This window comes from Chionomys nivalis, chromosome 2 (genome assembly GCF_950005125.1).
Source record: "Chionomys nivalis chromosome 2, mChiNiv1.1, whole genome shotgun sequence".
In the NCBI taxonomy this organism is placed as follows: domain Eukaryota; kingdom Metazoa; phylum Chordata; class Mammalia; order Rodentia; family Cricetidae; genus Chionomys; species Chionomys nivalis.
In genome coordinates this window covers 88,022,724-88,048,640 of record NC_080087.1, presented here as the reverse complement: position 1 = coordinate 88,048,640, position 25,917 = coordinate 88,022,724, and the positions used below count along the sequence as shown (strand labels likewise).

At 47.6% G+C, this 25,917-nt stretch overlaps 1 protein-coding gene across 2 annotated transcripts in view; it reads right to left on the bottom strand.

Annotated features, from left to right (window-relative positions):
* Positions 1–252: 252 nt before the first annotated feature.
* Tshz3 (teashirt zinc finger homeobox 3) overlaps positions 253–25,917 on the bottom strand; it is a 75,926-nt gene continuing 50,261 nt past the window's right edge. For both annotated transcript variants that reach the window (XM_057762822.1, XM_057762823.1), the window contains exon 2: positions 253–5,146. In XM_057762822.1, coding sequence (XP_057618805.1) covers positions 1,941–5,146 — 3,206 coding nt within the window. In that variant the 3' untranslated portion in view covers positions 253–1,940. The remainder of the gene's footprint in view (positions 5,147–25,917) is intronic.

The window sequence follows — 25,917 nt, the reverse complement described above, 5'->3', positions numbered from 1 at the left end:
GCCTCACCTGCATCTCTCCTTTCTTTCCAATTTTTATTCCTCGGGGAAATGCTACACAAGCCGTCTCGATTTCTTTATGAACACCAAAGTTCACTAAAACTCCCCTGATTTACGCGCAGCCTCCAACTGCCAGCACCTGGCAGACACAGCAACCGAGTCAGTCATAAACAGATCGCATACAATTTAATTTTAATGTGCTCGTTAGTCGTAGCACATCTCAGACATAATTGTGAACGCAACACAAAATTATAGCAAAAAGACAATTTTAATGCTGCCGTAGAAAAGAAGGGTTATATGAAGAGTCACATCATGGTGTGCCATTGTCGACAACAAAACAGGGCACAGAGTGCGTCACGGTGTCTGTGGTGCTTACATGCCAATATTTTATACATAGGTTCTCATATGGTGTCAGCTGTCAGTTACTTCTGCAAATTAACCGCCAGAAATGGAGAAGAACAGGATGGCTTGGAGAGCTGGTAACCACGGGTTACCTTTCATAAGCCTGAAGATAAAACTGCAGTGTGGGGTCTTGGGAGAATAATTAGGAAGAACAAAGTAAAGTTACCGACTGAAATAAAAAAATAGAAAAGGAAAGAAAAGAAAAAGGAAGAAAGAAAAAAGAAAGAAAGAAAGAAAGAAAGAAAGAAAGAAAGAAAGAAAGAGTGAAAAGAAGGAAGAAAGCACCCCACATTATGAACTAGCAACCAAGAGGGCTTATGAATAAGTGGGGGAGGCTGTCCCACAGAACACCTCATGACTTTTAAGCAAAGGATTACAGTACAAACATTTTAAAGGCTTTATCACTGTTCAGGAAATACAGTACAAGTTGTTGGTTTTTTTTTTTAAATTGTTTTTTTTTCCTTTTCATATAGACTTAACCCTTTGAGCACTGAGTTTATTTTGAGCATCCTTTAATTTCTAATAAATACCTTTAAGAACCATGTGCAAAATAGTTATGATGTCTGCCAGGGATGGATTTCCTGGCCTCCAAACAAATGATAATAGAATGCTAATAAATATGTATAATTTAAACATGAACCCTCTATCAATATAGATGTGCCGTATAGCAAAACAAACATCATACCTTGCTTTGAGATAATGCTTCTGTATATTTTATAAATGCTATCTGTGGAATTTTCTGTATAATTTACAATGTTTGCATGTAAAAAAACAACAACAACATAAACCTTAAAAAAAGAAAAAAGATAAGGAAATATACACTATACAGAGGCGTGGCTTGTGCCCAGAGTATAGCTGGTACATAAAACACTTGTTATAAATGCAAGAAAGAAAGGGTCATTTAACCGGTCACATTTTTCCATAAGAGTTTGAAATCTATACAATATATACATCTATGTTTCAATGTGAAAATAATATTCTTTTAAATTTCAAGGCGTGTTATACCCCTGCAGACCTGCATAAATGGAGGTTCCTATTATTCCTTATAACTAAGCTGGTAAGGAGTTTAAAAACAGTTTCATACATTATTATTATTTGTTATTATTTTGTGTTATTATTATCTTTTTTTAACCAAATTAATGCAAAAGTGCTTCGTAGTACTCAGAGGGCTAAAGATGAAAGGGTGAGAAATGCCAGCACACCCAAATTTCATGGAAAAAGTGTGCCTGGTTTCGTTATAAATGCTTAATTAAACTGTCTGTTAATGCATGCAGCTTGAAGCATCGAGGGGATGCTCACAATTAAATCCCATTTACACAAAGTTCCAAACACTTAGCACTGCGTTTTAACCTTCGTTATTTTACCAGTAACAACAGCTGATTCTATGCACCTCTCTATTAAACACTGTACAGTTATACCAAACAGTCCAGCCTGGAATGATGCTCTGCAGCTAACATAAGAACATGTGCCAAGAACAAGACAGAGGGGCTTTAAGGTGCCTTCAGCATTTCCCTCCAGTCATTTCCACACTGGAGCCAACGCTACTGCTTCTCCAGCTCGGAAACGAACAGAAGGTGGTCTTCTGGCGATTTCCCGTGAGTTTTGCTAAGGTGAAGTTTAACGGCATGCTTGCTCGCAAAGGTCCGATTGCAAAGCTTGCACTGATAGGAGGTCCCCAGGTCTTCCTCCGGGGAGGACGTCACCAACTTTTCTGAGGGTGACTTGGTTTGTGCTATTTGATTGTTAATCTGTTCGGTGGACAATTTCGATAAGTCCCGTAGCCGGAAGCCCAGATGTGACTCTAGGTGGCTGATGTATGTGGAAGGAGTCCTGATTTGTGACGCACAGTCGTTACAAAAGAACACAGGGTGACCAGTGTCCAAGTTTTTGAGGAACTTTGTTCCACCTGTCCTCCGAAGTTGGTATTTCACGTTGGCCAGCCAGTGGCTGATGGTGGTCATGGAGAGCCCGGTGAACCTCGAGATGTGCATGCGCTCCTGGGGGCTCAGATCTGACATGATGTACTTCCCTTCGGATGTCTGCCGGAGACTGGCTGCAAACTGGGCCTGCAGGATCAGCAGGTGCTGAGGGTTCCAGTTTGACTGACGGCCTTTCCGCTTCTGCGCCGGAGTCGACTCCTCGGCCTCTTCCAGGGTGGCCCCATCAATGTCAGACTTCTCAGAGATGCTGGAAGGAGTGGAGGATTTTGACGTGTGGCTCTCTGTCAAGTTCTTCAACATATCGGATATATCTGACAAGGCATTCTCGCGCAGTGGCGAGTTTGACATGAATGATACGACGGCAGATGTCTTTGCCGTTGTCACGGTAGATGAGGACATTGCTGGGGATGTGGACGTGGAGGACAAAAGCCCTGAACCTAAAGAGCAACCTTTGTCACTCTTTCCTTTTGTCAAGTCTATGGGCTGGTCATTGTTGACGTGGTAGAAATAGCGGTCCAGATGGTCCGCCTTCTTGGCCTGAAGGGGTGGTGGGGTGGCCACGGCTGCCTTCTCAGCTAGACTGTTGCTCATCTTGAAAAGCATGCTCATGGGGTCCAGCGCGGGCAGAGAGGGCTTGGCAGCCTTCCCCAAGTGGATATTCATGACCGACTGCAGGGCACTCAGGGGGTTCACAAAAGGCTGTTCTGGTGGATGGTCCGTGATGATGGCCGTGCTGCCGCTGAGCCCTCCACTCAGAGGCTTCACCAGCTCCTTGCCGTTCTCCACCGGCTCCGCTGCAGGGCTCACCTCCTTGCACCCATCTCTTGGTGGGCTGGGGCTGTTCTCCTGGCTTTTGAAGCCACCATCACTGGAGGCCTCCATCTTAATGGGCTCACTCTGTTCACTACTGCAGGGAGACGGCGTTGCCCGCTTGGGCGGCGACATTTTGCCTTCAGGCTCTTTCATTTTCTCCTCAACTTTGGCAACTTTCTCAGTGACTTTTTTCACCAGTTCTTCCATGGCATGAAAGTTTGTCTTGGGCATGGGGGAGGTCTGGCTGCTGGGTGGAGAGACCAGGGTCTGGGTTTTTGTAGGAGACACGATTTCGCTGTTGCCAAACATAGGTTTCAGGGGTGTGCTCTTCCCTGAGGAGCCCAGGGACAGCTTCATCATGTTGGGGAGCTGGTAGGCGGCATGGATGCTGGGGTAACCCCCCCAGCTTGGAGTGCCATTCTGAGCCTTGTTGATGGCGGATGTTACTGTATTTTCGAGGGATTTAAGGATATCTAGCCCCCCTTTAGGGCTCTCTTCTAAGTCATTTTCAGTCAAATAGTGATATTTAGAAGAAATGTCATATTTCTCTTCCTCCTCGCTGCTCTTCTCTTTCTCCTTGGGTTTCTCATCCATGATGGCTTTCTCCTTGTCCACTTCCTTTTTGACCTCTACAGTCAGCTTTGGGGAGACGCTCGCAGGCGTGCTGGAGGGAGATGTGAATGTGGTAGCTGCCAACGGCACAGACTGGACCTTCTCATCCAGCAAGGTGGTAATGGTGGGTGTGACGGGCGTCTCCATGATGGGCTTCCCCTTCTTCATGGCCGAGTTTGTGACTTTGATAAAGTGGCCAGTGACCATCATGTGGGCTGTGAGCTCCTGGAGGGTGTCATGAGAGCTGCCACATTCCATGCATTTGAGGATCTGAGATTTCCGGGCCTCGAAGTGCCATGCATAACTGGCCCCATTCTGGTGGCCGTACCGGTTATTTGGCGTGATGTAAGGATTGGAGTTCTTCTGCAGGGCATCACTGGTGTCAGACAGGGTAGCTTTGGGGGTTCCACCTGTGGAGTCGGGGGAGCTAGGCAGCTCCAGCTCCAGTGAAGGTTTCTTCCGAGCGGCAGGGATGATTTTGGCTGCAACGGGTGTGACAGGTTCCTTGAGAGGCACTTTTTGGTAGTGTTTAGTTTTGATCATATGGACGCTCAGGTCTTGGAGGGACTCAAAGGAGTGGCCACAGTACATGCACTTCAGCACCTTCTGAGCGTCTTCCTTCCCTTCCATTTCCAACAGAGACCGCTTGCGAGGCTTGGACCAGCGCTTGGGGTTGTTGTTGTCGGTCTCGTGGTTGTCATCGCGATAGTGACCTGTCTCGTTCATGTGCACCGTCAGCTCCACCAGGGTATCATAGGCGGCGCTACAGTCTTTGCAGCGGAACTTGCTGGCACCGGTGAAGATGGAGCCATACAGCTTGCTGCTCTGGCGATACAGCTGCACGGTGCTGAAAAGGCTGGGCTCAGGCAACATGCGGTTCTGCGACACCTGCTGCAGGGTCTTCGCCATGGCACTCTGGTGCCAGTCGAAGCTCCCGCTGCCGCAGCTACTGCTGCTACTGCTGCTGCTGCTGCTACTGCCACCATTGTTCTCGGAGGAGGGCTGGTGCAGGTTCAGGTTGAGGTTGGACCAGTAGGAATTGGACAGGAAGTTGTTGTACACGGCCTTCATCTGCTCCAAGCTATCCGACACGGTGGTGTCCTCCAGGGGCACAGGGACTTCCTTGGTCTCCTCTTCATTCTTGATGGAACTACTTTCAAAGTCAGCCATCCGGTCACTGGTCTCACTGATGTGAGATTCGCTGTCCATTTCGTGGCTGGAAAACTCAGCGGCTGGTGAGTTCTGGTAGCTTGGGCAGGCCTTGCTGAGTTCCTTCTCTGGACACATGTACTTGGCTGAGGGTTCTCCATCGGCCGCTCGCTCCTCAGGCTCTATGTCATCCTCTACCAAGGCGGCTGCCTTTAACTCATCAGAAACATAGGCTGCCGTGATCACAGGCGAGAAGGAGACACCAGAAGATGAGAACAAAGAAGAGGAGAGAAGGAAAGAAAGAAAGATTAGTAAGGGTTGAACATACCTAGAATACGTTCTCGGCTCTTGGGAATGCGGCAAGTGAGATGGGCACATTTATTTGTAAAATTAAATAGTTAAAATATGATGTTTCTTTGGAGCAAAAAAAAATCTGCTCTTCAAACATAATTTGCCACCTTATTCTTCTCAAGGGGCAACAGCTTGAAATTAAAACTAAATTTGAAATTAATGAAGCACATTCTGGAGGTGGCATTCACTTCTAAAGTAATAAATTACTTGTATCAACCTCAGAGACAGCAGTTCCTGTCTGTCAATTAATATGTCTTATGCTTCTCCTACCTCTAACGCATTTCCTAACAGACAGACTTACAATTTAAATCAAGCAAGAATTTTTTTTTACTCATTACAATTTTTGAGACTCAGTCTTTAACAAATATAAAGTACAGAAACATCAATAAGATTTTTACCAGGTAAAAAGAAAGTTCGTCAATTATAATAAATCAAAACCAAGGATTGTGGCTTTTTCTCCTTTTCTTCTTCCTAGAAAAGTAGGTCTAAAAGAAGCCCAGGGTAAATTTCTTGCCCGGGACGGAACCTGAAGTGTTCCTGGGAGAGAAGACGGTGAGTGGCTACACCCCAACACTGGCCCTGTTCCCCACATACTCAGTCACCGCCCCTCCCAACACACACGGCTGTATGGAATTATATCAGAGCAGGTTCAGGGAAATTGGTATGCGGAGCTCACTCCTGCTGTATAAATATATACAAGACCTGCTGGTGGACCTTACAAATGTCAAAGTGTTTGCTCTTTAGACTACTTTGTCAATATTTACTCAGAACAGGCTCCATGGGTATCCTACAGGGATTCTGTCTTTTTGGAGGCCTTGTACTGGGAATGGAAATCCAGCAGGCATTACTGAGCAGGTGGACAGTGAGCCCACCAGTTAGGAGTCCTAAAGAAGCCCTAGCCTCCACGGGTAGCACAGAGCTCTGGGAACACCAGTGCTGACAGGACACCATGATCCAAGTTTTCTATTCTCGGGTGGTTCTATATCTCGGTGGTTTTAGGTACACTGTGTTGTAACCGGCCTGTGTGAGCAACAGTTTTAAGCCAAAGGAAAAAGGGAATGGGGTGGTGTGGGTGATATTTTTTTCGTCCCATGGCACACACTTGTAATTCTAGCCCTGGGGAGGCAGCAGAGTGGGTTGGAGGCTAGCCTGCTCTACACAGAGTTCCAGGTCAGCCAGAGCTACATGATGAGATCTTTACAAGTTGGTTTCAAAAGGCCAAACTGCAGGTAGTGACAGGAATATGCTGTAATTGCCAGGGTGAGAAAAAGAGAATTCTTAGAAAAGGGAGGGGTGCCTTGATTGTAAAATTCAACAGCTGAAGTGATTTGCTCCAGGTGAATTTCATATCAGAAAAATACAATGTAAAAAAATGGAGTCAATTCTTTGGAACCTACACAGATGCCCCTACCTTCCTGTTTGATCACCACTAAATTTGCATTTGTCCTGACCACCATAATTTCTAAGCTGAACCGCAGGGAGACAATTCCCGCAGTGATGGTAATATGACCTTGGATGGGAGTTATGCCCCAGCTTTGAGACAGGGCCTCTTCTCTTTATAGGCACCATAGGATGCAGGAACCTTGAGTGCGAAGCATAGGACACCTTTCTGAAGTGGCAAGAGCCGGGGGTGGTCTACTCCTGTCAGTGACACTAGCATTTGGGGAGAGGGGATCACGAGTTTTAGGCCAGGCTGGATAAACATAGGGAGATCCTGTATCAAAAAGAAAGCAGGCAAAAGAAATGGGCAGAAGTGCGTTGCTGTGGTCTGCCACAGTGTGCGGTGTTGCAGTGAGCCTGGAGTCTGAGGCCAGGCCCTGAGGGAAGCTCAGGGGACCATCACATAGCCCAAGGGACACTCTTCCGACAGACAGTACAGAATGCAAATCATGAATTAGAACAGAAACAGGAAAGAACAATCTTAATCCCTCTCATAACTCTGTCCAATTTGCAGAACATTCTAGAAATCTTGACTCCCAAATGCCTTCAGAGATCCAACCTGGAGGGAGGTCACCTGGAGTCAAGTGACTAAATGTTCCAACTTGCCTGGAACTTATTCTAGCTTAAGACTTTCTGTCTCTCAGGAGTCCACTCAGTCTGGGGCAAATTGATGAGGGCTGGGGCATTGAGCGGGCCTGCAGTCTCTCTTACAATCCTTGCAGAGGGCAGCTGGAAACAGCAAGATGTGTTTCAGACTCTGGAAACCCGCTGTGACCCCAACCACTAAGGAGGGACACTATAGATGAGAAGGGAACATGGCCTGTGTTGCAGCCAGGGACCCCAGGGAAGGCGGAGGTCCCAATGATGGGGACAGATGCTGTTACAATCTGTATGTGACTGTCCCTGACAAACTCATGTCTCTTCCAAGCTTGGTCCTTTGCTGGTTTTAGGGAGTTATGACCTGAGACTGTAACCTCGTCAGCGGCGTAGGTTCCTGGGACCAGGCTTTGGATGGGAGGATCTGTTTTGGTTTCTGGCTTTGGCACTCTGCTTTCTGCCTGGAAAGAGGTGCCCAGACTCCTCCTACTCTTGCCATCATGATGAAATGGTCGTCCCCCGAAACACCGAATAAAAATAAGCCCTTCCTCCCTCAGATTGCTTCTGCTGGGAAATTCTGTCCTAACACGCAGAAAAGAAACAAATAGCAATAAAGTGCTTGTTTCATGGAGAGGCACGTCAGAGCCACCATCTTAGGCCTCAACGCCACACACTGGGCATTTGCTTCTCTTCTGGAGCTTGCATAGAGTGAAGAGCGGGAGAGGAATAAATCCACAGACAGCAGTCATTGCAAGACATGAGGAACCAGGAGACGTTAACAGTGGACATGGGGGCGTCTACAGTAGCATGATGGTAGGGAGAGAATGAGCATTTGTTTCAGCATCTGCCTGGCTCCCATGCCCTCTGTGGAAGCACACTGAATACCTGGGAGGCCTTCAAAATCCCATTTGTGTGCATCATCATTGATGTGACCACCTCTCACCATGGGCTGGTCCCCAGCACACTCTAATATGCTCTTTCGGATAGACAGCAGTATCAGAATGTCATCAGTCTGATGAATGAGATGGATATTAGTATGGAAAAGAAAGCAAGCCAAACTCCCTGATGGGAGCAAAACCTAGCCCTAAGGAAAAGGAAGGTCTAGGTTCTTGAAAGATCTGCCTCCCACAGCTTAGCTCCAGCCTTGTCCAGGCTTCTGAGAGTCCTTATATGCATCCTGGTACACTTTCATGCCAGGAACCTCACTACCTAGCAAGAAAAGACCAATGGGTTCAGACCCAACGGCAGGGAATACTTCCTGAGACTAAGATGCAGATACTAACCATGGATTCTTCCTCCATAATTTAATGGATGCCCAAGAACAGGCACTGCTGTGTTGTGCAATCGCCACTCCTCTGAGGATGTCACAGGCTCTTGATCACTGAGTTTAAAACCTTGAGAGCCCAGCGACATGCTGAGTTCAATATCAGCCTGTCCTATTTGGACCCTGTCTCAAACAAATAAACAAACTTAAGAGAGTGGAAATAGGTTAGAGGAATGGCAGAGGGGATGTATGGGTGGGAACATCCATTCACTCCACAAACAAGGAAGCTCTTGTCCCAAGAGAAATAGCCTTTTGCCCTCTGGGCCTTAGTTTCCCCATGTGTATAACAGGGGGCACCAATACAAGGACCTATAAGGTCCTCTTCATTCTCCATTTCCAATTTTAAGACTTTTGTGAGCAAAGGGTTAAAAATTGAAGCATCAATCTGTCCTTTCTGGTACATAACCAAGTAGTCTTCCTAAGTACTGTCTGGGGGCTGGAGAGATGGCTCAGTGGTCAGGGTGAGTACTGTTCTTGAGGAGATCCTGACTGAGTTCAGTTCCGAGTTCCCACAGCAGGCAACTCAGAACCACCTGCAACTCCAGCTCCAGAGGATCTAGACACTGTTTTCTGTGGGCATCTGCATTCTTGTGTGTGAGTGTGCCCACATGCATGCACACATGTATGCGCATACACACACACACACACAATCAAAAACAAAATCAAATCTTAGACTTCAGTTCATATTTTCCTTTGTGTTGGGAATCACAAACCCAGGGCCTTGCATATGCAGGGAAAAATATTACTCTACTTCCCTTTAAAAAAATAATTATTTTTATTATTTTTTATTTTGCTTGCATGTATGTTTATCAATCTGTTAAGGCCAGAAGAGAGCATTGGATCCACTGGAACTGGAGTTATGGCTGCTTATGAGTTGAGAGTTGAATCTAGGTCCTCTGGAAGTGCAGTCAGTGTTTTTAATGGCTAAGCCATCTCTCTGGTCCTTTCCTCCCCACCGGTTCCTTTTTATAGCTAGATTCTTGCTATGTAGCCCAAGCTGCCTCCAACTCAGGATCCTCAGCCTCCCTGGTGTTGGGATTGCTGGGGCTTGTACACTATGCCGTACCTGAGTGTTTTCCTCTTTGGATGGAACCAAACATGGAAAGTCTGTGGTAGCACAGAATTATTTCTTGACCTTGCAACAGCTGATATCCTGGAGAGGGTAAGTCAGAAGGGGACACTGGTGGCTTTGATCACCGTCTCTCTGGATTAGTAGCTTTTCAGATACTGATGCTGTCCCAGCACCCGACAGGAAAGACAGCCTAAGAATGTCCTACCATTCTCTTGTATACTCACTTGACTCTTCCATTGTTATCTAACTTCATGCACATCTTTATCTGAATTCTTGCATGGCTGCTTGGGGATAGCCTCCTCACAGCAGGAAAGCATTATACACTCACTGTCTCATCTAGGAAGAGGTTAGCCTGAGGTTACTGTCAGCTGCCCAAAGTGGTATTAACAGCCTTGGTAACAGGACTGGCTATGTCTCTGCCCCCTTCCAACCCAGCCTGGTGCAGACACCAGCATGCCTCCCTCCCCACTCCACACTCTTCAGTCTAGTACCAAGAGAAGACACTGGGCTGTTACAAAACAGCTGACTGCTCACATCACTCACCTGGGGTACCTCAAGACTCCTCACTGGCCTCAGACAAAAGCCCAAATTCCTCAAAGTGCAACCAAGATCCTCCCTCTGCTCTGTCCTTGTTTCTTTCAAGCTCTTCTGGGCCTCTAGGATCTCTCATTCCCAACCTCCTGCTGCTCACTGATGCCTCTGAAGATGGAAGCCCATTTCTGGGGGGCGGGGAGAGAAACAGGCAGCCTTGGTCCCTGTAATTCCCACTGACATTGCTGGTCTATAGCCAGGTGCTAACTAGATATCAACTCCATCCCGGATGGCTGCTACATGGTCCTGTGTCTAGTGTGCTAGTCAGTTTTCTGTTATTTAACAAAATGTCCAATGTGAGCTAATGTGATAAAGGAAGGGATATACTCAGCTTATATGTTTGGAAATCTTAGATCCAAACTGCCCACTGCTGGCTTTGCAAGGGCTCCGTGACAAATAGCAGACATCTACGTCGAGGGAAAGGCCACATCTTAGAACAGGACAGAAGAGAACGCCTCAGGGCCCTAATCCAAGATACCACAAGACCCACCCTAATTTTATGTGAGGCAAACTTAAGAACCTCCCTTTAAGCCGACCCCTTGATGGTACCACCACTTGTTACATTGTCACATGCAGGATCAAATGTCAATATGTGAATCCGTAAGGATCAATGTCAAATTGTAAATCAATGGTGGACACCTTTAAATCATTGGCTTTACCATGGCACAGATCCACAGTAACCACTCAACCTGCACTCACAGGAGGCACGGAGGAATATTACAATTGATTTCTTGCAATCCCCCTCCCCTCAAACAGCTAACTAATTAAGGTGGGTTCCGATTCGAGTCAGTCCCAGATGGTCTAGGGTGTGATGCTAAGTCCTTTCTGGATCCGCTCTCTGAATGTGACCAACATGGATGTAATAATATGCCTTTCTGCATCATAAGGAAGACTGAACTTTGCTGCCAGCTCCAACAGTGGACACAGCTGGACTATAAGGGCAAAGGGGCTTCCATTCCAACCACCCACGGCTGCATAAGAAGCAAAGGAAAACTTAGGCGTGGACAGAGACTTCCAAGTGAATGGTGGACTTGGAGTGGAGCACCTGTTTTTCGCGTTTTCCCAAGACACTTGGTTGATAGTCTCTCTTCATGAGGGTGGTCAAATTGTCACGCCAGCTTCCTGGCCTATATCCAACTCCCATGTGCTCTGTTCCACAGGCAAAACCACAGTGTAGAAAGACACAAGGCACCTGAGTGCTGGGTTAGATGGCGGGTTCAACAGTAGAACCCAGCGAAGCAGAACCAAATGAGACACAGGTAAAAGAACATTCCTGAGAAAGAGACTTACATCTGCGAGCATCTTTTAAAATCCAGCTGTCCAACACTCCTGGAAAGGCAGGCCACAAAGGAAACAATGACCCCAGTCCACATAGTCTCACATTCCTTGCCTCTAGTTGTGGGAAGGGATGAAGGAATGCCCAGGGTTTTTGTTGCTTTGTTATTGCTTTTAAGCCTGATTTTTCAAAGACTTACACTGAGCTATTTCTGACCCCTAGGTCTAGACATGGAAAAGCCCAACCCCAAAAGGGTATGGGAGTGAGTGTATGCTGGAATGCAGAGAATAATACTTCCAAGGACCCCACGCCTTCCCCTCCAGGAGGCCTGAAAGACTGGAGGATGCGCTCAAGGGTAAAGAGCAGGCCCACCATAGCCTTAAGAAGGGCAGGAGGCAGGAATCCACTCAACAATATTTATCATCCTTGGATAAACTCTACCTCTGGGTAAAAGGAAATTAATTCACCTCATATAAATATAAACATAAATATAAGCAGCAAGCCGAGAAACCCTAAAATTTCTTTCTGGGTAAGCCAATGTGACTTCATCACACTGTTAGTGAGCTTACCCCAAGGTGAAGAGGCAACAACTTGGGTCTGGGCACTCAGGTCATAGAGGCTGTGGGTAGACAGGTGGGCAGGGAGGGGGTACGGTTGGTAAGAAAGGGAATGGCTGCATGGTGTTCCTAGGAATGATTACACGTTGCCCTGCACATGTGAGCATATTTAGGGCTGAAGTTAAGGTTGTGAAGTTGGAACTCTAGGACCTGAACACAGCGCTTTGCAGACCGTAAGGGGCTGCCCAGTAGAAAGAAGACTGGAGAATGTACTTATTGTTGAGTTTAGATTGCATCTGACCTATATCATTGCCCAGGGCTGATGATGAGGATGCAATGGTGAGACTCAGTCAAGGCCAGTGCCCTGAGAAGCTAAGGAGGGGGTGAAGGGGAGGGAGCAAAGAGAAGATGAGGTGAAGAAGGAAAGATGGGAGAGTGGGATTGTGGTGGTCAGGAAAGGAAGGAATAAGACAGGATGGAGATGAGACAGGATGCAAGTTTGAGGTCACCTTAGTGCAAAGGCTATAAAATGGTGATGGGCCAGGAATCTGGAATTCTGGTGTAGATAGAGGTGGCTATGAGGGTAGCCACCAAGGTGGCCATGGAAATGAGGCCCCAAGGGGGTGCCAAGGGACAATTCCAAGGTTGGGGATCTTTTTGTCCAGCTTCTCTGAGTTCCCAGTTTTCCTTCTTAAAGGTATAACCAGCTAAGGGTTGACCACTCGGTAGACCGATGCACACAGCAACAGTGAAACAGAAGCCAGGTGTGGCGGCACAACTCTTGAGGGATTCTGGAGGTTGAGGCAGAAGGATTCTAAGTGTAAGTCCTGCTTGGATCACAGAATGGGTTCAAGGCTAGCTTGAGGAAATTTAATGAGATCCTGTCTCAGAGTGAAAAGGGCTAAGAGGGTTGGGGATGTAGCTAGATAGTAAACACCGCCCTGGCACGTGTGGAGAGCCAAAGTTCAATCCGCAGTCCTGGGGAGGTGGAAAGGCATCCTCAGAGATTTCCCTCTGCCATCCTGAGCAAAGAAGGCATGCTGATATCTAGAGAGGGTAGAGGAGGCCACAGTGACCTCGACAAACCTCTCCTCTCCTCTCCTGTGATCACACTGGAGACAGGGAGATGCCAGGGTCATGCCTCAAATTGGACAGCTATTGGGCTCTCTGTTCCATCACAAGTCTGTTATGGAACACAGATCAAACTTAAAGTCAATGCCAAAGCCTCCATGAGTCTCTAAGTCCTGCTGTTTGAAAAGAGATGCCAACATCATCAGGAAGTGTCTGAATCACTCCTGACTGCCTACAGGGACAGCTCTCCCAAGGGCTCACATCACAGAGAGCTCCAGGACATATGAGAGGACAATGTTCAAGAGCCTGGACCACAGAGAGGATAAGCCACCAGTGCTGGCATTTCTACACTGTATTTTCTTCTATGAAACTGTGCCAAGTCACAGCATTGTAGGCCTGGCTTTTAGCACTTATTCTGCCCCAAGCTGGTGTCCTTCTAATCTTGGAGGTGACTATTCTTCACCATGAACAAGACAGAGCAAGTAGAGTGGACAGCAAATTAGCCAAAGTCATCTCCTGGGTCCCACCAAAGACTTCATGATGCATGAACCAAGGTCCCATTTCAAGATAAATGCTGTGTGCCAACTGCACAGGGTTTTGTTTCCTATGGAAGCACCCAGGATCACCGTGGTCCTGGGCTAGCTCTAGGCTCAACACAGTAGGGTCTTGAGTGGGTATCTCTCAAAGCCACCACTCAGGTCTTGCTACCTCTCAAGAGAAGCCTTAAGAAGAAGCATGGAGAAGGAAGGCGGAAAACTAAAGGACAAAGAAGGAGGCAGTGAAGCCTACTCCATTGGACCTTGCAGGTGTTTTCTGATGATGCTAGCTGTTTGTGGGATTCTAGGAAGGAATCGGGTACAGCAATGGCCAAGCTCAGCTCTACCCAAGAGCAGCACTGCTTAGGAGTTGCCAAAGGATTGTGAGTGTTTCTCAGCAGGAGGCCAGTCAGTGCTTCCAGAGGGCACTTTGGACGTTTAGACCCCAATGACCGCTATTGGTCCCTTATTCCAGACAGACAGCATCCCACAAGCTGAGTACAGATCCCTTGTCAGCTCAGTTCCCACTCTCAGTCATCTGTGTGGGTGGGGGTCGAGTGGGGGTGGGGTAAAAAGTTCAAAGTTTTCAGAAATTCTCACCGGAATCTAACCATAAAAACAAAGATGGACAGATGTAGTTGATGCAAGAATCTCTACCTGGTGAAGACTGTTCAGGAAAACACTGGAGGCTGCATGCTCCTGTGTTATTTTTACACGGGTATCTAAGAGTGCTGCAGACTTCGTGACCATTTGTTGTATCCACTGCAGGCTGATTTGGGACTCAAGAACTCTCCTCAGATATCCGAAGAGCCCAGAACGAAGAGCTTTGGAGGTATGCAGAAGCAAGGGCTAGCATTCGGTGCTAGGTTGACACTGGCCAAACAGTGACCTCCCCTGGCAATCCCAGGCTCTTGACACTCAAGACAGGGGGACCTATTTCTGTCTGCTGACTGAGAGAGAGATCAAAGCATCAAGAGTGAAAGAGAATGGGGATGGGAGTATGGCTCAGTGGTAGAGCCCCTGCCTAGAATCCTCCAGTGAGGGGCTGGGGTGTGGCTCAGTGGTAGAGCTCCTGCCTAGAATCCCCCAGTGAGGGGCTGAGGTGGGGCTCAGTGGTAGAGCCCCTGCCTAGAATCCCCCAGTGAGGGGCTAGGGCATGGCTCAGTGGTAGAGCCCCTGCCTAGAATCCCCCAGTGAGGGGCTGGGGTGTGGTTCAGTGGTAGAGCCCCTGCCTAGAGTCCCCCAGTGAAGAGCTAGGGTGTGGCTCAGTGGTAGAGCCCCTGACTAGACTCCTGTGAGGGGCTGGGGATGTAATTTAGTGGTAGAATCCTTTTCTAGGCTTCACCAATAAGGGATCAGTGGCATGACTCAGTTGTAGCAACCTTGCCTAGTATGCAGGAATTTCCTTGCACTGGGGGTAGAAAAAGAGTGAAGAGGTGGCAAAAGAAATCGAGGGATGTAGCAGAAGTGGATCTGGCTAAACATGTCCTTGGTAACACCAAGGGGATGCGCCTTCCTGTTGGCCATTTGCATGGTTAATAAATATGGAACAGGGAGAGATAAACAAATTGTTGTGGGGAATAAGAATTTATGCTTGGACCCAGGAGGGCATAGTTTAACAGAGACTACAGGTATTCTCCATGCACCCACGTGGACACCTAGAGTCATAGAAAGGCATCTAAAACCTATTAAGAATAATGGAAGTCACGGCCACTTAAGACAGAGGGAAGACATCAGGAGGACCAGGAGCGTTGCAAGCATTGCCACTGAACGAGGAGGTCCCCAGCAAACAAATGAAAAATCCCAGTGTCCCAAGTCAGGCCTGAGGGAAGGGCATGGCCCGACTTTACAGGGAAGGGCACATGGCTGAGTTATAATGGAGAGGCCTTCTCTAGAAGGCTGGCCACACTGGGATGACAACCTCCCTTAGATTGATGGTTTTCCCCACTAGCAAGGTCAGGAATATTAATTTCGTACATGTTAATTTGATGTAATGTGCACGGCGGAGGCTCATTCGGTTGGGGACCACTGTGTTAACAGAGCAGGACTGCTTCCAGGCCAAGAAAAGCAGACCATTACTCGACTGGCAAGAGAGGGTTCTGTGTGTAAGGCCATGCCACTTTGGCAGTCCGCTGCTGCTTCGTGGAGCAAGGACAACTCTGCTCCAGAGATACCTTCCCGCCGGGGAGAATCCCCTGCTGATTCAGAGCAGGAGCTGCTCCTCAGATGGGGTGGAGGGCAAGAGGCTAGCTCCTGAGTAGCCCCAGAGGCATCGAAGTCAGCAAACCACGGAGACACCTCTCATTCCTGCTGACTATAGCACTTCTCACAATGCCAAGTTGGGGACCTGCCACCGGAGGCACGGAGAAGGGGAATGTGGTGTAATGACATCATTTTCAGGAAAGTATATGGAACCAGAGATCGCTGTGCTAAGTGATACAAGCCAGACTCAGAAAGACAAGTACTCCCTGTTTCCTCTCAACTGTAGACTCTAGACTGTAGCAGAAAGGCAGAGAAGAAAGTGGAAGATGGGCAGTCACAGAAGAGGAAAGGAACCAGTAAGAATGGGGGAGGAGGACAGGAGAGCATGGATAAGGCCAGAGTGTGACACGTGAAAATGTCACAGAGGAGGCCATTGTTTTGGATAACTAACGCACATTAAATCGTTGAAAGTACAATTTCAACATGAAAACAGGAGAGCTGCAGCCACACGCAGGGCCCCCACACTTCAGGCTTGTGTCTCTAGATTGTTGCCCCAGTGACGGTGTCAGAAGCCCCTTCTCAGAATGACCCCACTCCCCTTCTAAGGCGGAGGACCAGGAGTAAGAGAGGCCCGGCAGCTAGGAGCTTCTCCAAGTTCAGAAGGGAAGGCAGCCTGCCCACCTCAAGAAGAAATGGGAGTCTTCCATGTGCTTCTGCAAGGGTTGTCTGCTAGAGTCTGGGCTCCTACCCTGTGCAAAGAACACCTCACGTGACAAAAGCAACCAGTTACCTTTGAAAAATCTTTAGATGACGGACAGTGGTTTAGGGACCATCCGAGTTAACCCTGTCTTTGGCATCAAGATCATACTCTGCTCAAACATCTAACCAACAGTGGTGTGCCCTGACATCCGGCTCTCTAAGTTATCTGTATCCTTACTTCTGTGTTCCACCGTAGCACATCAATACACCTGGCACAGCAGAGCCACGAATGTAGTCAACCTGCAGTATGTGTGTGTGTGTGGGGGGGGGGTGTCCGGTTGATGCCATTTGGTTAAACCTGGTGGCTAGTGATGGTCCTCCAGCTTAAGTGGCTCCTGGGGTCAGGATATGCTGTGGCAAGAATGGACAGAGGCATGAAAATTCCTGCTGATTTTCCATACTTCCTTTTTCTGAACTCACATCTTCTTCCTTCCTGGAGTAAAACCAAAACCACAAACTCTCAGCCCACCTCCTCTATCCCTCTTCCTCTATTCCATGAGCCAGGAGGTGACTCCTAACATGATGGAGCCAAGCACTTAAGGCAACTCCACAGGAAGAAAGAATCCTCTCATCTTGGCAGAATAGAAGGTGGGTGGATTTCATGGTGGCCAACATTAATCAAGACTCTCTGTCTCACACACCTGCAGCTGGTGTATGGGAGTCTGTGGAGATGAAACAGAATGTGTCTCATGGGTAACGTGTGGTCTTCAATAAGGCAGCTCAATTGCCAATACACTTGACAGTCTTAAATCTCAAGAAAAGCACAGCTGGTAAGTGGACAATGGAACTGGGGGCCAGTCCTGGAAATGGGCATTTTCAAAGTGGTTACAGGTGTGCAACTGGGTTTTCTGCTTAACATTGGAAGAGCTGTATCTGCACAAAAGGTAAATGGATGGTTTGCATCAAGCAGAAATACAGATTTACATGGAAAAGAAGGCAACTGACTTATACAACACATTTTTCTATTCCCACATTCACTTGCCCATTCATCCATCCCCCATTTATTCATTCATTCACCTATCAATCCATCTACCTACTATCATCTGTTGATCCTATTTATTCACCCATCTGTCCATTCATCCATTCACTACTTAAACACCCATCCATCCATACATCCACCTACCCATCCATCCATCCATCTACCCCCCACCCACCCATCCATCCATCCACCCATCCATCTATCCACCCATCCACTCATCCATCCATCCACCTATCCATTCATCCATCCATCCATCCATCCATCCATCCATCCATCCATCCATCCATTTACCCAATATGTAATGGACACAATTAAACATTGCAGATGCTTAGGACAGGAATAAGAATCTGCTAAAATGAATGTGTCAGAGTCACAGCCTTTATTTCTTTACATGATCAAGATGGTCTTTGTTACACGGAGCACAGGGGTATTAGAGGAGTCTATGTATCAGCATAAATATCTTGACTTGATATTCAGAGTCCCATATAATCAAGTTCCATGTTACCACTTAGAATTTTTTTCTAGATCTAGAACATAGGGCATTGTGTATACCGTGCAGTGCTGTACATTGGGCTACACCCCAGTTCCTTGCTCTAGGTAGGGGCTCTACCACTGAGCCATACACTCAACCCCTCACTGGGGGATTCTAGGCAGGGGCTCTACCACTGAGCCACACCCCCAGCCCTCACTGGGGGATTCTAGGCAGGGGCTCTACCACTGAGCCATACACTCAGCCCTCACTGGGGGATTCTAGGCAGGGGCTCTACCACTGAGCCATACACTCAGCCCCTCACTGGGGGATTCTAGGCAGGTACTGAGCTGGAAGCACAGTCATCTTCCAGTTTTTGTCTCTCACAGTCCTATTCCGCAAACTCATGCTTCAATCTGATAATACTCCTTGGCCTTGCCTTGCTTTGCGCTGTTTCTTCCACTTTACACACAGTGTTGATCTTTTCTACCTGTCCTTGAAGATCCAGATCATACCACAGCCCCTAGAAAGCCATTTCTCCCATCTCTCCAAAAGTGACCTCCTTCAGTCTCAGGGATGACACAATGGATGGGAAGTCTTCTCTGTAGTGTAAGTTCTGGTGAGACTGGGAATTATCATCAGCATGATTTCTGTGCCTCTCTCTTGGTACTGACCTCTCACACAGCATTACAGGTCATAAACGTGAGTTGCATCTCTCCATGCAAGAACCTTCTCACCACCTGGCATTCTAACCTTCCCTAGTGATTCCAGGATTTCAAAGTTCTGCTGATGGTGACCATAAACCAAAACCTCTTGCAGAAGTTTCTACTTAGTTCCCAGGCAACTATGGAAAGTCGGGTAGAGAATCTAGGGGTACCCCGTCCTGCTGCACATCTCTTCATGGGGCTCTGCTCCCGTTTTGCAGAGCAGAAAGGCAAAATACGAGTATATCTCATGATAACCCGATGAAAACTCTGAAGGGAAGGTGCTCAGCATGACTCCAAAGGAGCCTTGCTCTGCTCTCTCTCTCCATCAAACATAAGCATGGTAGCTGATGCTGAGCCAGGATTAGGCAGCCCTGACCCAGCCCTCAGTCTGCCCTGCTCTAGTATTCAGCTTACTTAACTTAGTAACTTCATAACCTAGTAGTTAGCTGGCCCTTGTCTAGTAGTCAGCCAATACTTAACCAGCCCTGGTCAAATCTGTACTAATCACACTCTCCTAGATTTTACACTATACTTATCTAGCGCTTATAATATGTAGAGAGCGCTAAGCAATAATCTAGCACCTAGTCAAGACTAACCCAGACCTCACTCAGCACCCCAACACCCTCACGTATCCAGCACCCAGTCAGTACTCAGTCAGCACTAACCCAGACCACTGTTTCCATGGATCAGAACGAAATCTTCCTAGGTCAGCTAACTACTAGGTTATGAAGTTACTAAGTTAAGGCAGCTGAATACTGGAGCAGGGCTGACTGAGGGCTGGGTCAGGGCTGCCTAATCCTGGCCCAACATCAGCTACCATGCTTATGTTTTTTGTTTTGTTTTGTTTTTGTTTTTGTTTTTGTTTTTTTTTTTTGAGACAGGGTTTCTCTGTGGTTTTGGAGCCTGTCCTGGAACTAGCTCTTGTAGACCAGGCTGGTCTCAAACTCACAGAGATCCACCTGCCTCTGCCTCCCAAGTGCTGGGATTAAAGGCGTGCGCCACCACCACCCGGCTCATACTTATGTTTGATGGAGAGAGAGCAGAGCTAGGCTCCTCTGGAGTCATGCTGAGCACCTTCCTTTTAGAGTTTTCATCGGGTTATCATAAGATATACTTGTATTTTTGCCTTTCTGCTCTGCAAAATGGGAGCAGAGCCCCATGAAGAGATGTGCAGCAGGGCGGGATTCCTAGATCTTCCTGGTTAGTGCACTACAGTGTATTTTATTTAAATATCCTGTCTCACAAATTTATATTAACGTTTAGTTGAGTTAGGTGTTTCCTAACTTAAGAATTGGCCATACATCATGGAGGGGTCTTGGGGAAAGAAAGAGGAGGAGAGAAGAGGAGGAAAATGGGGAGAGGAGGAGGTAATGCTGAAGAAAGAGGAAGGAAGGGAGGAGCAGACACTAAAAGGTGACCTCCCTGGAAGAGGCTTTCCCACTGTTTGTAAGGAGGGTACTGTGGCAGGGTACATCAAGACTGGAGATGCATGTACTCTGACCTATCTAGAAATCGAAAGCACAGAAACCCTCATGTATGTGCAAAAGAGGGCAATGCTTTAGAGTTTAGGGTCATTTACCAACATTGTGTCTTGTTTCGTTTTTCAAGACAGGCTTTCTCTGTGTACCAGCCCTGGCTGTCCTGGAACTCACTTTGTAGACCAGGCTGCCCTCCAACTCACAGAGATCGACCTGCCTTACTGGGATTAGAGGCATGTGCCATGATTGGATCCCAGTGGTAAGACAGGACAAGATGATACAGCATTTGGGAAGACAGAGCAGAACTCTCCTACTGGCGCAGTACAATTTATCCTGAGCACTCAGCAGAAGCATAGGACATGTCTAGAAAGTTACATAAACAAGTACTCAGTCATCCAGCAATGTCATGCCTAGATGTAACCCCAGCAGAAACAGACATCTGACGCACGATGAACTAGCCCGTGCCACTCTTTGGGAGGCTTCATCACAAACTGCAGAAACCTGGAAGGAACTCCATCAACAGTAAGAGGGGCATGGGCCTAGGACAGAATATTACACAGCAGTGAAAAAAAATACGATTAAAGGAAACACCAGGGAGAAATCCCACAGAGGGCGGGGGGTGCGGCTCTGTGGTACACCACTTGCCGAGAAGCCACTGGTGAGTCAATGGCAAAGTGTTTCCTTAGACTAACCTGTGAGGGGCTAAAGGCATGACTCAGCGGTAGAGCTCTTGCCTAGAATCCTCTCCAACGAGGAGCTGGAGGTATGGCTCAATGGCTGAGCCATTGCTAGAATCCATCAATGAACAGCTGGGGCCTGACTCTATGGCAGAATGCTTGCCTAGCATCCCCCAATGAGGGGGCTGGGGATAAGGCTCAATGACAAATGCTTGCAAGCATGTGCAAGACCCTGGGCTCATCGCCAACACTGAAGCAAAGGAAAACCCCACAAATAATATGAAGTGAGGCCACTGAGCACAACAGCAAATTCACTACTTGAATCCATTTGTATAAATTACAAAATTAGGCAGAATTAGTGGTGTTATAAGCCAAAAGCATCGTCGCCCTTCAGAGAAAATGACTAGGAAAGACAAAGGGACTCTGGACTGTCATGTCGGAACCCCAGTGAAATGAAAGCCTTTACCTTGGGAAAACCCATCTACCTACACTAGCATGCTCTCCTTTCGGTAGGTTACAATGCAAATAAAAGAAGTGAAATGAACAATGCTATGTAATTTCTCAAGAGTTCACATGGGAAGATCTCTAAGACATACTGTCTTCTGTGAGAGTTCTGTGGTGAGCGCCCCTGGATAGGATCCCCACCTGGATGTGAAGAGATCCCACAGGTGCTGGAGGGCATGGTCTGTTGAGGAGATGATGAGAGGCAGCTGAGGAAATTGGCTCTTACCTGCATTGTTTAAACTCGCAGGTACTGGGAGCCTGAGAAAAATTATAGACGTGAACCAGCATTGGGCACCTGCTGTGTGTCAGGATCCATAGTGGGGCATGTTCTATAGAGACCGTGGAGGCACACCTTCACATCTGGGAGGCTGGTGTGAAGGAGAGTCCTTTCCTGTCCTGGGGGCTAGGTGCAACGGTGGAGGCGTCTGAGAAGCCACCTATGCCAGGATGCCAGAAAGTCTGGTCCATTTCTATATCCTGCCTCAGTTTCCCATGGATCCTGGCAATCTGGGTGAAATGACACACGGTGATAATGGACCGTAGAAAAGGAAGAAGCAATAGGCAGGCTTCATGTTTGATCTCAGTGGAAATAAGAGGCAGGAACCACCATCCAAGAGGAAGGTGCTGGGTGAACTCCAAAGCGTTCATGGGACATGGTGTTATGGCCACAGGTGGGATCACAGTCTTACTATGGGAACCAGTGGGTTTTAGGGGTGTCTCCTCTACTTCAGATTCAGGCCCAGTCCTGGTTCTGTCAGGCAGTCACTGAAGTGAGTTCCACGCCTCTGAAATTCCAGGGCCTTCACACAGCTATACTGTGCTGATCACCTGACTAGCTCTCAGAAGAGCCTTGAGGCCATACTGTTTGGCAGAGCGGGTATCTGTGAGATGGGTGCAAGGATGGCCCTGTGAGGTGTGCAGGGTGACTTCTGCAGAATGACCTTTCTGGCGGGCAGGGGGGCGGGTGGAATACTGAATGAGATAACCACTTACCACGAAGGGTAGCAAGGTAACTAATTCCCTATACCCGCCTCATGGCTTTCTCCTTAAGACCAACAGAAAGTCCTGGATGAGGATGTGAGGACAACCTGACTGTGACAAACGTCACCCCAGTGATTATCTGGATTGATTCGACTGGTCTGGTTGGCTAATAAGCACCTCCTCTCATTGATCCCTGGGAACTTTTCCTGAAGGGACATTCTTGGTCAGTGAAGCAGGCCTGCCACAGTAGATGAGGGGCAGTCTTCAATCAACGGTATAGGAGCAGCTACTCCTTGCTAGGACCCTAAGCAGCTCTCAAGAAAGTCCTAAGAAGGATCCTCTGATTCTAATTAAGATATGCCACACACACACTCCAGTTTTCAGAGGTACCATTTAAAAGATGAGATCTTTAATCCCGGGAGGCAGAGGCAGGACTCTGAGTTCTAGGGCCAGTCAAGGCTACCCTGTCTTTTTTTTTTAAAAAAAAAAAAAAAAGAGGAGAAAAGAAAGAGAGGGAGAGAGAGAGAGAGAGAGAGAGAGAGAGAGAGAAGCTATTACTTGAGTTAGAAGTGGTGGCACATACCTCAACAAGCTGAGGCAGGGTGATCAAGACTTTGAGGTCACCCTGAGCTATATAGAAAGAGCCCATATCAAGAAAATAAAATAATTCGGGTGGTGACGGTGCACGCCTTTAATCCCACAGGCAGAGGCAGGTGAATCTCTGTGAGTTTGAGGCCAGCCTGGTCTCCAGAATAGCCAGGGCTACACAGAGAAATCCTGTCTCAAAAAAACAAAAAAGAAAAAAAGAATGAAAATGAAACAAAATTTAAAAGATGCTGTAAGCAGAGACTGCGACTTCGTGCTTGCATTCACTACTTGTATGCTTGGCTCCTTTGAGTCGCCCTGCACTCTGCAGCATTTCCAGAAAGAATTAAAACCCAGGGGCCTGCAAGATGGCTTGGCCGGTAAAAGCATTGGCTCCACAGGCTTGAGGGTGTGAGTTTTAGTCCTGCAACTCACATGAAGACGGAAAGAGAGATGGACCACAGTTTCTCTGACCTTCACACATGCGCGGTGGCATGCTTGCACGGACCCCCGTGCATTAATAACGACATGTAATTCCAATTACCAGGACAAGAGAGACCCCATCCACCTACATCCATTTCAGCTAAGAAGGCCACTGGGACCTCAGGTAACTCCATGCATGACCCCCGGTTTAGCTAAAGACCAATGTCAGGCCAGCCAACATGAAGTGATCTTCCAACACACAGATGAGGGGACAGGCTGAGGGATACAGATCAGGAGGTGACGTAGAGAGGCACATGCCTGTAACAGCACCCCATGCTGAAGCAGGAGGCTCCTGTTTGAGGTCTGGGCTATCCGCTATCTAGATCTATTAAGATAGCCCCAGATAAACAAAACCAGTAGGCTTGGTGTCTATGAGTGACTGCTCTACAGGCAACAATAGGACCCAGGTTCAAATCCCAGCACCCACGTAAAAGATGGGCACAGTTTTACCCCAGCGTTAAGGGGCAAAGACGGGCAGATCCAGAAAGTATACTGGCCAGCCTGTCTAGCAAAACCGCAAGACTCTGCCTCAAAAAACAAGGCGGAATGCAACCAAGGAAGATACCTGAAAATTTTCTCAGCCTCTGTGTGCACACACATGGGCACACGGACCTGAATGCTCCCAGTAAACACCTCTGATACACACAAGAGCACAGGGAAGACTGTGATGTAGTGAACAGAACAAGGCTCAACAGTCAGAAGCCATAGCTTTTCCACTTGGCCCGACTGTGCATCTCTTCAGTTTCGGGTAGGAAGAAACTAGCCCGGTGAAGCAGCACATATTCAACCCCAGCACTCAGGAGGCTGACATAGAAATTTCTAGTTCAAGACATACCTGGGCTAATGGCGACCCTCTATCTCAGGAGAAAAAAAATAGAAAAATTGGAAAGAAAATGTGAGGGAAAAGCCCTTATTTCCTTAAGAGTATATAGCCACACAGTTGCCACCTCAAAGCTAACAGGCAAACTAGAATGACATCCCGGAAGACTGTAGAGAGACACATAATGTGCCACACAGTGTTCACAGTGTAGAAGACAGCTCATACCACATAGGAGGGTGACCCTAACTTTCTGAGGGTCTCCGTCACAGAAGCCAGGCTCTTCTCGTGGTCACAGGGAAAGTAGTCTAATCTAAAAACACAAATGTAGCCTGGTGGTGGTGCACACCTTTAATTCCGGCACTCGGGAGGCAGAGGCAGGCGGATCTCTGTGAGTTCGAGGACAGCCTGGTCTACAGAGTGAGTCCCATGATAGCGAGGGCTATGCAGAGAAACCATCTCAAAAAGCCAATAGCTAACTAACTAGCTAACTAAATAAATAAATAGTTAAATGCACAAATGGAAGGGCTGCTTTCAGGGTGAAGAAAAGTCTGGAAGCCCACGACCACTACATGTAACAAGTACAGGAAAAGGAGACTAGAATATAGTGTCACTAATCACCATTCATGAGGACACCGGCACTCAGGGAACACTGCAGTCACACAGAGTACAGCCTAAAATCTGGGCTGTAGATCCCAGCTGTAAAAATCACAGGGAGAGACTGTGGGTGTGGTCAGTGGTAGAGCCCCTGCCTAGAATCCCCCAGTGAGGGGCTGGAGTGTGGCTCAGTGGTAGAGCCCCTGCCTAGAATCCCCCAGTGAGGGACTAGGATGTGGTTTAGTGGTAGAGCACCCCCGCCCTACAGACACAAAGCCCTGGTTCTTCCCATGACACCGACACTGCAAAAAAAAAAACAAAAGGCCGGGCGGTGGTGGCACACGCCTTTAATCCCAGCACTTGGGAGGCAGAGGCAGGCGGATCTCTGTGAGTTCGAGACCAGCCTGGTCTACAAGAGCTAGTTCCAGGACAGGCTCCAAAACCACAAAGAAACCCTGTCTCGAAAAACCAAAAAAAACCAAAAAAAAAAAACAAACAAACAAACAAACAAACAAAAAAACACAGACTGACAACCCTCCACTCAAAGCAAAAACAACAAAAAGTGAAACAAAACAAACACCGAAAACCAATCACAGAGAAGCAAGGAAAACTTGTTTGTGGGCCTCCCACCCTGTCTCCCACTCACCCCCGCCCACACTCCACCTCTCAGGCTCTCTTCTTGCTGGCTGCAACAGTATAAACCCTTTATAGCTGCCACTGTGAACACATAATGTCACATGAGCAAAGACACTTGTCAAATGCCTTTCCCTTACAAGCACCCTCATCATGACCTGTGTTAATGAAGTTAATTGAATTTAAGATCAATAATGGTTAATTATTGCAATTTGACATTCAGAGATAAATGGCTTTAAGACAGAGAAGTATGTGTGTGAATATGTGTGTGTGTGTATGCGTGTATGAGAGAGGCAGAGAAAATTTGTGTGTGTGAAT